The 13,184-nt window shown below is 46.6% G+C and overlaps 1 protein-coding gene across 2 annotated transcripts in view; it reads right to left on the bottom strand.

The window, feature by feature from the left end:
• Positions 1 to 13,184, bottom strand: part of ADAMTS17 (ADAM metallopeptidase with thrombospondin type 1 motif 17) — a 261,444-nt gene that overhangs the window by 72,663 nt on the left and 175,597 nt on the right. For both annotated transcript variants that reach the window (XM_019477538.2, XM_019477539.2), the window contains one exon: positions 8,597 to 8,677. In XM_019477538.2, the coding sequence (XP_019333083.1) occupies positions 8,597 to 8,677 (81 nt within the window). The remainder of the gene's footprint in view (positions 1 to 8,596; positions 8,678 to 13,184) is intronic.

Below are 13,184 nucleotides of genomic sequence, written 5' to 3'. Positions count from 1 at the left end.
CATCTCTGCCTCCCTTCCCTTCCCGCTGCTCAGGAATTCAAGGGAAAAAGAAAGAAAAATTGTGCCATGCCTTCTGCAAATGAAAAGCAAAGAACTTGCAAAGCGACTTGACTGTGCAATGCCTACTTATACTGGGGAGCGTATGCTCCCTAAGCAAGTCTCTGGCAGTCAGTAGTACAATGCGTGGGCACCAATCTATTCCTTATCAAATGTATTTTGGGACCCATACTACAAGCATATTATCACATAACACTTATACCCCAAATTGTAAAGCAGCTCAAATTATTCAAGGGTTTTTCTTTGGCTTTCAAAGGGTTTGAATTTAGGTTTAAATGTAACACTGAAGGACTGCAGCATCTTGCCAATGCACAAGAACCATCAAGCAAAAGCGACTGGTTTCTGACTAGAGAAAGAAAGACACTTACTAGCTCATTTTTCTCATCCAAGCTGGGTGAATGGCAAACAGCAAACAGAGAACATGAATTAGTACACGGTGAGTTAGATTTACATCGTTCTTCCTGTAACAATCTTCAAATGTTACTAGCACCACAAGTCGTATTTGAAATGTAAGGACCACGTGTGTTGGCGTGTGCATATCAAATATGTGTCAGCATGCAGTCATCTGATATTTTGGAAATACATGTGTCGACAGTGCAAGGAACTACATGAGTGTAGGGTGAAAATCAATTTGAGTGTGGTTTAAAGATTATACTCGAGCCCAAATGCTCTTAACTTTTGAGAGATGAGCGACACTAATAGATTAGAAAAACCTGGCCATTCAGATGCCACTGCAACAGGCTCCACAGAAGAACCTACCCGACCAGAATAGTTCTCCAATCCCCCTTGATTGTTTGAGGATAACTGATAGCAAACCCATCATGCAGCTCATGCTTTCCTTTTTATCCTTGCAACTGCAAGGATCTTTCTGTGACACTGTCACATCTATTAACATCGGCTGCTGTAGGATGAAGCGGGGTCAAAATCTCACTGCCTCTAAAAAGAAGCCTGGCTTTAACAGGCAAAACTTGTAGTGTTATTTAGGCTGCCTGTTCTGTACCTGATTGAAGTATGACAGCTTAGCACTTTGGGCCAAAGGTTCTTGTTTAAATCTGTATATAATATGTGCAGAACCGTAATGATTCATTTAGCTCTAATCTCTCCTATCAGCAAAAATATGGTCTTGTGAAGGATTTTTTTTTTAAATTGCCCCCCTCCACACCCCAAAAATTAACATCTGAAAGATATTTCCTAAATCTTCTCTGGCAGAAAGCTAATGAAACCTCTCTAGGCTCCAAGACTGCAAGGGTCTAGGAGTAATTTTGCTGAGATTGCAGGCACTTGTGTTCTGCTGGTGTTGGATAGAGTCCTTGACTCGTCTTTCGTGTGGCTATCACCCAAGTGCTTTGAACGTAAAGGGTGGGAACCGGCCGTAAGACACCTTTGATCGTGCCCTGTGGTATAAGGGTCTAATGTGTGTTGGGACAACATCATGTTCTGGCTGATCCTGAGCACCATGCACGATGCACTACAGCCCTACGACTGCTCTTCAGAGGCCTTCTTGGTCGCAGGTGCTCCCTGGGTTAGGGAGACGGAAAGGCAGCTCTCTCACGGCAGGATGTAGCTTGTTGCTCTGTCTGCTCTCAGATTTGGGGACAAAGGCAAGACAAATCTTGGCTGCTTGTGGGCTTGATGGAACCAGGACACGATGGGCAGGCACAGCAGGCAGCAGGCGAGGCTGGCACACCAAGAACCCTTTCAAAGTCTTGCTGCTGTTAACATCCGTGCCAGTCTAGATCCTTGCCATGGACACATTTCCACCTGCTGGGATGTGCCTATACAGCTTGTGAACTTCAGCATTGCTTGGGATGTTTTAGGCAGGCCCACAAATTATGAAGGAGTATTAGGTGCTGATTCTCACTCCATTGAATAAGCTCCACTGAGTAATGTTGGGCCCAGGTTGATGCCTACACATGCAATGCACCATGGTTAGATACGGGGATCCAGGTCATTATTTTGGGCTTTCAGAAAACACCCGAAGTCAACTGAAGTCCTCTCCTTGAAACTGCTGGCTCTGCATCAGGCTGCTGGATAGAACCGCAAACCACCAGGACTCCAGCACTTGAAAATAAGCTACAGCACAATAAGGACCCAATCCCACCTCATTTTCATTGGTGTAAATCCAGCTGAAATCGGGGGAGGTTGTGTGTTCAGACTTCAGGGGGTGAAAATATCTCCCCTTGAAAACAGCCCAGTAGGAAAAAAAGCAAGAAAGATCCTAGCACAGAAAGCGTGGAAGGCAACTCTAATTTAGAAGCAAAGATATCTGCAATTTCACCCACTTCCCCTCGGAAAGAGCTGCGGTATGTGCATGTGCTGTCTCAGCTTTCCCTTGCTTGAGAGATGGCTCCATACAGAGGGAGCGTTGCATATTAATTTTCCCATTTGCACACTCATTGTAAAAGTGAAGCGTGGTTTTGGCAAGGTTTGGTGATGAAGACAAAAGTGCTGCAAAGCAAAGAGGTGAATCCTGATCTTGAAAACAGAAAAATCCAGGCTGCCTTCCCTGTGAAGATTCACATACCATGGATGATGGGGACAGTCGTCTGCAGGTGTTTTCTCAGCAACTGGGTACAGCTTTCTGTTTTCAAGGTTAACTAGATCTCCTGACCAATCTGTTCTTTAATAAAGTGTTTGCTTAACCTGAAAGGTTGAAGACCCAGTTTATTAACTCGCAGTTAAAAAGATGAACCTTGCTTCTAATTAAATTAATGTGTAGGGGGAACGGGGGACGGGACTGGCCTAGGACTCTGTCAAGTTGATGGAAAAGTTCCTGTCGGCTTAACCAGGCTTTGGATAAGCCCCTGCCAGCTTCCACACCCCCTTGGGCTTTCATTACATTCTTTATTATTCTTTAATACGTTTGGAAGGGCAGGACATAAACTTCCCACCAACTGCAGGACTGGCCTTTTTTTTCTCAGTGGGTTCTAATCAAGCGTGAAGCATGTGTATAATCACAGGGGACCGTTCGTTAATGATCTTCCTCATCTGAGGTGGCCAAAGACTCAGGTAACACGTGATGTGGGTATTATTAAGCGTGCTTTGAGAACCGAGAGGTGAGATCGCCCCGACTGCAGGAGAAAGCAAGAGAGTACCATGAGGATGTTGGGGGTCCTAACGGCATTAGCTTGCAGCCTCTGGCATCTTCTGCACTTCTCTTTGTGTTAGCAGAGCTTCTCCAGAGGATCCCTGCCCTGAGGAAGGGCTTGTGGACAGGTGCAGCCTCACACTGAATTTTCTGGTCTGAGCTCTGTAATGCACAGTAGGAGGAATATGCATCCCCCTGGCTACTCCTCCGGACCGTTCACTCCCACCACGGGTTGTCCCCTGAATCCAACCTAAGGGTCAAGGTGCCATATACTTCTTCAACTCAGATGGGGAGAGTCTCATAAGAATGGTCCCTTCTAAGCACAGATCTGAGTGGTGTGACTGCCCTGGTATTAATGGCACCACCAGCCAGTTTGTAACTTGTTTGATTGTTAAAAAAAAAAAGAAAAGAAGCCCTTGAGTGCTGATTGCAAACCTCAGAAACCTGTCCAGAGACACAGCAGGTTGGGAGGAGGCTGGTTTGTTCTCCACAATGGTGAAGCCACCTCTGCAGCATGTTGGGACGAGCATTTCATGGGCGCAGGACAACACAGAACGCACCCAAGTGTTCATCCAGTGAAAGTCCTGGGTACGATGCAAGTACATCTGCTGGGAAACAGCTCCTTACTCAGTGTCTGAGGCAAGCACTCCTACTCTTGCAAAAGACCCCGGGGGAGAGGGTTAATGAGAGCACAGAATAAGCAACTTTACTCCCCATTTATAGGGAAACTGAGGCACAGAGTGAGGAAAAAGGCCACCCAATGGATCAGCAGCAAAGCTGCAAACAGAGCCCACGGACAGGTTCTTTTTTCTGCCAGGAACTGTTTGAATTTGAATGAACACAATCAATCAGGGAGGAAATTCTAGCTCTCCAGCTCTCGGGCATAACTCCTTCTCTTCTTCACCCCTACACCCGAGTGTGGCTGAAGGGATGGCTGGATGTGAAGCCAGCTCTTCCAACATTACTCCAAGTGAGAATTCTCCTCTCCTCTAAAGGAGCTCTCATCTAGCAGCACAAAGGCAGCAGAGTGCACTGTGCAATGGGACATGCACCTTCTGGGTACTTACTACTACCCAGCTCCTTTGGGGTCTTCACTCTGCACTGGGGCTGTCCCAGCAAAAGCCACTTCACTGCACTGTGCAATGGGACATGCACCTTCTGGCTACCCCAATTCCTCCAGGGTCTTTGCCTTGCACTAGGGCTGTCCCAGCAATAACCACTTCACTGCACTGTGAAATGGGACATGCACCTTCTGGGTACTTACTACTACCTAACTCCTCCAGGGTCTTTGTCTTGCACTGGAGCTGTCCTGGCAATAACTACTTCACTGTGCAATAGGACATGCACCTTCTGGCTACTTACTATCACTCAGCTCCTCCAGAGTCTTCACCTTGCACTAGGGCTGTCTGAGCAATAACCGAAGATATTGTTCCTCATCAGGAACCCATGTCTGACAGCTCATATTTTGTCTGTCCTATGCTGCAAACTCTTCAGGAGTAGAAGGCCTACAGAAATGGTTAACACTGAGCAGCCAGGACAGACTGCCAATGAGACATGACTTTCTTCTGGAGGTATCAGGTATTTTTTTTTATCTTGCATCTCTGCTCTCTGGCTCAAACATTTACAGTAGAAAATTAAGAAATAAAACCAAACTAAACTCCTTTAACTGTTCTTTTCCTCTTAGGCTAGGGGACAGGAACCTACCAATCAACCTATATCTAAACCTGGCATCCAGTCAAACTTTTATTTCCACTCAGAGTTCCCCCGACTCACTTCCCAGCCCGTGGACACAGACTGCAGAGGCGTTTCCTGTTCAAGGTGGTTTTTAAGTATTAAAGCCAGCTAAGTCAGCCAGCGTGGGCTGAATGTGGGTGAGGGGGTGGGAGGAAATTCTTCAGGAACTGCTCCCAGCAAATGCAATAAAGATTTCAAATTACATTGGGTTCATTTCCAAAGTGCTATACCCAGGCCTGGTTGGAAGCAGGGCTTCGTTGGGCTAAATTTCACAAGTGTGATTAAAAGAGGGAATTTTTCCAAGCTTAGGCCCTGTGTTAAAATGCAAGTGCATCCCTCATGCCTTACTGAAATCACAGCGGGTGGAATCTGATTTCCCAGATATCTTGTCTATCTAGCCAAAGGCTCACTGTTGATATCCTGAGGCTTAGGATAACAGGACACTGCATATTTTTCTGTGGCTAGTGTCATGAGAAAGAGAGAGTTTTGGAAGGCACAAGCAGGTCTTTCTGGCTATCAGCCATGAACTTTGAGCTGAAATAATATTGGGGGACTTCCATGCAGCCAGATGACTAACAAGCACTGCAGGTGGGAGAAACTCTCTTGGCCCTTACTTAAATGCCCAGATATTTAAACTATTGTGCATGACCGGGCTAGCAGTAACAGTACCACAGCAAGATCCTGGTGCTGGGGCGTTTCAGCCTTTCTTGTACCAGGTGGAAAGGGGCAGAGTTATAGAGACAATGAGAGAGAAAACATGCTCCTGGGATTGTTAAGCATCTCAAACTGATTTGGTGCAAGTGTGGCATGAAGATCTGCATGAGGGTCCATCTCGTTTGAGCTGACGCACGTAGGGTCAAATGATGCTCTCAATTATAGCCAAATCTATTGATGTGACACACCATGGGGTTATACCCATGCAAGCCACAGAGTTACGTGCTTGCAACAGAGAGCAGGCCTGAGCTCCCCACATTCAAGGCGAGCTTCTCAGTAACGACACTGCATCTGATAAAGCCCGAGCCCCCTGAGAAGCGCTCAACGTGGCTCCCACCAAGACAAACACAAAGGCTGGCTCCCAGAAGCAGAGTCTTTGCAAAGCTCAAGGTAACACTGGCTCTCTTTGTTTCACCACCACTTTGCTATGTCAAACATCTGTGTAGGCGGACGCCGCTTCCAGAAGGCAGGCTGCGCTGTTAGCAGAAATAACAGGAGCTCCAACACATGCTTCCTACCAGATGCCAGGCTTTGAACCTAGGGGTAAGGAGTGGCCAGGTTCACCCTCTGTTGCTTCAGCACGTGGCGTGTGGTCCACCATCAGAGAAAAAATTGGCGTGATAGCCAAGGGGAAGCACCCTTGATGGGAGGTCTTGCCCAGTGCTGATGCTTTCCTCTGATGCAGAAAAAATAAAAGCATTAGGACAGAAAGCTAAGATCCAATCAGCGTACCAAGGCTCTTAAGCAGTACCCAGGTATTTGAGGCTCAGGAGCTCCTACAGGCCACTAAGAGGAAGAGGGTTATGAGGCAGGTGCATGTGGGAGTGAGAATCAGGTCTGAAGAGCTCATGTTGCAAGAGATTCATAGATTGGAGAGTTGGAAAGGACCACAACAGATCATCGTGTCTGACCCCCTGCCCCTGGCAGAAAGAGGACCGAGATGACACAGATGGATGCGGAAGGGGACCAACCAGCGGGCAAGGAAAGCCACCACAGTGAAGAAGCTCCACATGGTGGAAGCTGCAAGCAAATATCAGTCCTACCTTGCCTTGGCTGGGTATGTTTTTGTGTGGAGGGCTATAAGACTGAGGCCTCAGCAAGGCCCACAGATATGAGGATGATGGGAGCCATTTAAAATGGTAGATATTTAGAAAGCAAAAGGGGCAGGAGGTATACCTGCTTGTCAACGGCAACAAAAGTCTCATGTTGATCCCACTGGGACTTTTACACTTGAAAGGCTCCTGGCAGAGGTTCATTTGTTGTGCATTATATGAAAGTATCATGTGACAAAATGGGGTCTGGGGTGGTCGCCACTAAGGCACAGAGTTGACAGCCCAGAGATCGCAAGTTCGAGGCCGTTAGCAGAAATGCTCACAGCACGGTCCTATCAGATTCCAACGAATCTGTGAATTCTGCTAAATGCCTTGTCACAAGGACATGAAAAGGAAGGAAAGATGCGACAAAACCATAACATGCCCGATGTTAAACCAGTTTATCCCAGGGCAAAAATGATGGACCAGCCACGAAGAAATTGCTCATTGAAACAGCAATGTGGCTGCATGATATTTGCATGTGACATGCAATAAATGTAACGTTTGCCAGCAGCCAACCAGGCAACTTGTAATTTTCCTGTATCCTGTCTTACGAGGTGGAATTGCGGCACAGCATAACACAGATGAAGAAAAGATGTGGTAGGACCCATCTGTTTGCAGGGTTAGGTACCTGACCCCATGGTGAAGATGGGGGCGTGCGAAGTAACTGGGTGCATACAGAGCCCCAGCAAACATCTGCACAGGACCATCGAGGTGCTCTAGCCGTTTGCTGTGGTTTTTTCCAATCAGCTCCATCAGGTCTCTGACAAGCTCCAGCTGATTGGAGAAGCAGTGCCCTTTGGAGTAAAAAACCACAGCAAACAGCTCATTCATACATTTGGCAACTGACTGTGAATTCAGAGACTCACTCAGATACCCATGATCCAGGTTCTAGCATCCTACCCCCCTGACTAAGCCAGTACAGGGTGGAGTTCATATGGCCATGAAGCTGAGCTGGTTTTATTTGGGAAGCTTGGTCTGCCGAGTAAGGGGCCTGCTCAGACATAGAAAGCTTGGGTTTAATTCCCTGCTCCACCCCAAGCTTGCCGCGGGATCTTGGGTAAGGCACTCGACATGAGAATAACAGCAGTTTGTCTTCTCTTCAGATCGCCCCAGAGAGGGAGTCCATTAAAGTTGGAGAGATGAAAGGATACCATGATGACACATAGCTAAAGGCGTTTCCGGGTAATGATCCATACTGTCAAGTCCCTAATTCCAGAGGTCAGCAAGACCATAACAAATTTGCTGGTATCCTCTGATCCACCGTGGCCTAAACTACAGTATGGAAGTACTAACCCAGGGCCAAAACCTCTTTCTGTTTCCATGGGGTGCAATCCTACCATGATCAACAGAACGGCCGAGGATTAGCCCCATTATTTCTGTTCCTTCAGCTTCTAAGGGAAATTCAGAACAATATAAGCAATAGATTGATGGCTGCAATCAGCCTATCTTGGACTTGAACCAGTGTCAGGGATTGGGTGTAAAATGAAAGGGAAATGTAGTACTAGAGGACGAGAGGGGTATCATCTGCAAAGTCCCAGTTCGATTCCAGTTTGAACTGGGTGCTACGCTCTTTGTACTGGCATTCCTGCTGCTGTTTCAGTCTTTTTTACTCCTTGCCCTGCCCTGTTGTGTTGCATGTCATTTGGCATCTTCTGTGTCCCAAGCTGGAGTCAAGTGCATCCCAAGGACTCTTGTGATCCCTTCAGGACTAACCAGCACCCTATAAACATACGTATTAGCAACCACCCCTAAACCGAACCAAAGAAATGGTGAAAAACTGCAAGAAGAAACACAACAGCTGATTCCTGGAAACAAGGATCCTGCTCTTCTCCATCACAATGAGAAGAGCCGGCATAATACAAGCAAAAGTTGAGTTTAGAAGCAAAATTTTCTTTTTTTTTTCTTTTACCCAGAAAGCTGTGAGCAGGTTTATCCTCCACCACTCGGATCCGGCGAGCACCGGCGGGGATCACAGCTGCTTCGATATAACCTAGGGCAACAAAAGGACACATGGATGAGAGTATCTCACACGCAATCAGAGGCATCCAGTAATTTAGTATCTCCTCGGCACAAAATAAAACCCCAACTCATTGTCATGTCTTGTTGCGGATGGGAAACACTTCAAATGCAGTCACTGTTTTGGCAGCCAAGTTTCAATGCTGGGACTTGCACTGCTGTGACTAATCGCCGCGGCCTGAGGAGGGGGGAAAAATACGTGTGCGCTCCTCAGCTGTGATTGCTAGGGGTTGTGTTTGTGCCTAATTACATGTGCTTCTTGTGCACTGTTTGCTGTTCGTGTGTGGCACTGGCTGGAATATGTCAGGCACCTTGTAGAAGCTGAAGCAAAAAAAAGAGGTTGCCAGCAGCAATGCTGTATGCACATCATGGGCAGGTAGCTGGCGGGCCTCTGAAATGACATTTGTGTTAGATGATTTTACCTAAAAAAAGTGATTGCTTTGCATTAAAGCCTGCATTTTAATCCATGCACTTAAGGGAAACTAGGAGGACGGGTTCTTAACTAAACGGCAGGAGGCAAGGTTGAGGGCTGGTAGGAATATATTTATTTTCATCTGCATGTTAGGCCTTATGAGAAAGTCCTCTGCGATTTAATGGACGGTGACCTCCTTCCCCTTAAATCAAGCAGTTTTCTACAGATGTAATACTACTGGGTGGTTGAAAAACCCTACAAGGCTGATCTCATTCACCATTAAATTCTACATGCCAAATCCATGAACTCTGCCCATTTAAACCCACTGAGCTTCTGACCTTCTACGTTCTTAAGACTTTTCAACAGAATCCCATTGTATTGTTACAGAAAGTATTGGATTTTATTTTTATGACATTCTGCAGGGTTTTTTCCCCCTTTCATTGGGGTTTAATGTTTAACTATGCGAGGGCTACCGTTAATTTTTAACTATTTTTCATATCAAAAAAGCTGCCTGGGAGATGATGCTTTATTTATTGCTCCCAAAACCTCCTCAATGCAAAGGTTTAATTTAGCGACAGCCTCGACTGAATTTTGGGGCCGTTCACTTCTACACTCTGCTTCCAACTCCGAGGCTTCAATCATTAACTGAAATGATAAAGGAAGAGCAAACTTTTTTATTACGGCCAGTGCCAAATATGCAAGCCTACAGACCGTTGGCCATTAAATACTCAGTGATACACTGCTGTAACAAGACGAGTCGGGGGGTAATTTAGAACGACCCCGTGCACTTCCAGTTCCAATGGTCTTGAACCCAAAGGGGCTGCAGCTATCAGACTGAAAAGCAACGTGCCCTCCCGTATGCAATGCTCGGGTCTGGTTCGGCTGCTTTTGATTGCAGACAAGACTGCAGCACAACAAAAGCTGTCAGGTGGTTCTTCCAGCTAACGGGAAGTGTAATCTAGGCTCCATCTGTACGGCAGGATCAGAGAAGCCAATGCAGAAACATGCCAGGGCCATCTGGGATTACACATGTTCCACGGGGTGGTAGCAATACCTTTAAAACAAAGGCTGACGAGCGTTAGGGTCTGATTCAAAGCCCAGGAGTCGAGCCTGTGTAAATGACACTAATCTTGTTAAGACTATGATTGATCCCCTCTAATTGGCCACCCAGTTCATTTCTCAGTGTGGAGCTTGGCTCTTCCCATGGGTTTTTTTTCTCTCCCTCCCCACTACTTCTTTTAAAGCATAAGTAATTAGCTTTACCTTTCTTGTTTGGTTTGTTTTAAATAGCGTAATGAGGCTGGGCCCCTTCACGCCCTGCCTTTCTGAAAACAAGACGGCATCCTAAAGAAAGAGCCCTTGATGCCGGAGCATCCCTGAAGCTGGCTTATTTTAAGGGGAAATACAAATGACTCGCCATGGTTTTCCTACGTATTGGAGGGGAAACAGGCAAAAGACAGGCCGTGCTGGCAGACTTGGCAAGCCCCACGCCACGGAAAGCGGTGAAATGGGGTGGTGGTGGGAACGGAAAGGTGGGGCAGGGCAGGGCTGATCGCTTCACCCTTACTGAGACTCACCTGGGCTTTGCGAGGCATATTGAATAGGGAGCTGATTTTGTCCGCTGGCATCACCTGCTACCCTGGGCTGTCACCTGTGGATTGCCATTTTGCACCTTTTCTTGCTTGCCTCTCTAGTCCCAACCCAGGCAACACCTTGTTCCCTTCTCCTCGGGTTACCTCCCAAACGGGACATCCTCCCATGCAGGAAAAACAAGAAGAAAGCGGCAGCAGGCCTGTGAGCAGAGTCCCAGCGCTCGGGCCAGACTGATCAATTTGGCATTCGGCTAATTACAAAGCATGGTCCGTCAGGAACGACCACACCTTTAAGGTTTGGCTTGCACGAAGAGAACGCGATCCATGAAAACCAAAGCAAACAGATGTCGGACATTACCCCGTGTACTGCCAGGAGTTGGGTTTTTTCTTTCTGTTGGTCGAGATACTAAATTACATTCAGAGCAGCTCGTTCTAGGATGTCAGATCTCTCTCACCACACCCCATGCATCTGCATACAAGCCCAACCGGCAATTACTGTCAGGTGGAAACGCACAGCGAGGAGTGCTGAACGGCAGGCCCTCGCTGCAAATCGGTTCGGAAACACCATGCCACCACCGTTAGGAAGCCGCTTTGGAACATGCCCAAGTTCTCGGTATCTGTCAATGTATTTACCCTGGCTTTTTGAAAATTGTGCACCGAATCAGAAACGCACAGAGCTAAGCACCTAATCCAAATGAACTATTAAAATCTGTTGAAGGACTCCTAGCAACGTGAAAGGGCTTTGGCTCTTGCCTCTTGAAGCTCTTCAGGTTTTGCTGATGCCACAAACATACTCTTATTTCACCGCTGTGGCACCATAAAACACCACGGGGAAGCACTGCCTCGTGTTTGACTTCTCAAAAATGGCAAATAGCCGAGCTGAAGCTATTAATAGGGCTTTCGTTTGGGAGATTGTTTAATTTGGTCTTCTACCAGATATTTCTCCGCGTGTAAGTTTGAATCCTGCCTGATGGCACCAGGGGTTGTATTCGCAGCTCCTGAATAACAAGAAACACGCTGTACTCGCTCGCTGTGATGTATGGCACAGGACCGACTGCTGACTTTCTGTTTTTCTTTTGTGAACAAAGCAGAACTCGAATCCCCTACGTGCCAGTATGAATTTGAATTGTCCTTTCAAGGGGATGCAATATATGTCTCGGGCATGTCCCATAGAAAGCTCCTGAAGCTCTAAGTTGCAAATCCCAGCAAGACCGTGTACATTAGTGGCCAAATCCTATTGCAAATGCCCTACATGCATCAGACATGCAAATTCACCACAAGCTCCAATAGATACCACTACACCAGCCCCAGCTTGTGAGCCAGTAACATGCTGTGGCTCAAGGGATATCCCTGATATCAGGCAAAACATCTCTCTCCCTTTTTTTTTTTGGCCTTTGGGATGAATGCTTTCTTTAAATTGTAACTGCAGATGCCAGAAAGATTATCAGGTGTCAGCTAGTCAGACCAAAAGTCGATTCGATGCTGGTCCTGAGGTAGGCCTGGTTTTAGGATAACTGCTTGCAATGCTGTCGTTTGCAAGTTTGGGTTAAAACTCTGTTTAAATGGGGGAGCTGCTTAAATGCTGATGAGATTTGGCAACCATCAGGCCATATTTCGAGTCATTTCAATCCATAACTCAGGCTTTCAAGATGAAGCTTCAAAAGTACAACAGGAGAACTTCATTAGTTGGTAATTTATAGAGCTATATGCACTGTACTCCACCTTAGGAACAGTTATTTTGGCATGCAACAATCTCTCTGGATAATCTGCATTACATCAGTGTCTCAGGAATGTAAGGCCGTGATTGAAGCGAATCCTAAATACAAATTATATGGTGCAACTTGTATTAGGAGAGACACCAGAACAAAGAGATGGCTTTGTCATCAAGCAGATTAATGTGTGTATAATGGCTACTGTATCTTCATGTGAAAGTTGGAAAGATTTGTGAGAGGAAAGCAAGCTCACATAGGAGATCCCTTTGTTAGGCGCAGTTAACAATATCCAGAAAGAAAAGAAAGTTAGCGTGAATTTTAGCGTGACAATGAACTACCATCAAATGGGTCTGCTAGTCTGCATCATACTGAAAGATAAATTCTCAGGTGACGGGGACATTATCCCATGGCTGAAGGTGGTGATCTCTGGGCAAGATGCCTCATATCTTCCCCCCTCAATACATATCACAGTTTGGTGGGGCAAAGCCAGTATGCCCGCCTTAAAAGCCAAATCATAAAAAGTCTCTTGCTGAAGATCCAAAGCAGATGGCCATGGAGAGTGGGCTCCCTACTTCTCTGCTGAACCAGGATAGCATATACTCAGCCCTACGGCCCCCGGGTCTCATTCTCTGTAGAGAGATGCCAAAGACGGGCGGCCCGAGCAGAGACAGTGGTACTAATTGTATTGTTATCAAAGGATGTCGATACAAGCTGGTAGGAAGCAGCTGTTACATCTGCATGACTCTGTAGCAATACAAGCATGGC

The sequence above is a fragment of the Alligator mississippiensis genome, chromosome 11 (genome assembly GCF_030867095.1).
Source record: "Alligator mississippiensis isolate rAllMis1 chromosome 11, rAllMis1, whole genome shotgun sequence".
NCBI lineage: Eukaryota > Metazoa > Chordata > Crocodylia > Alligatoridae > Alligator > Alligator mississippiensis.
This window is presented reverse-complemented; position numbering and strand designations above follow the sequence as displayed.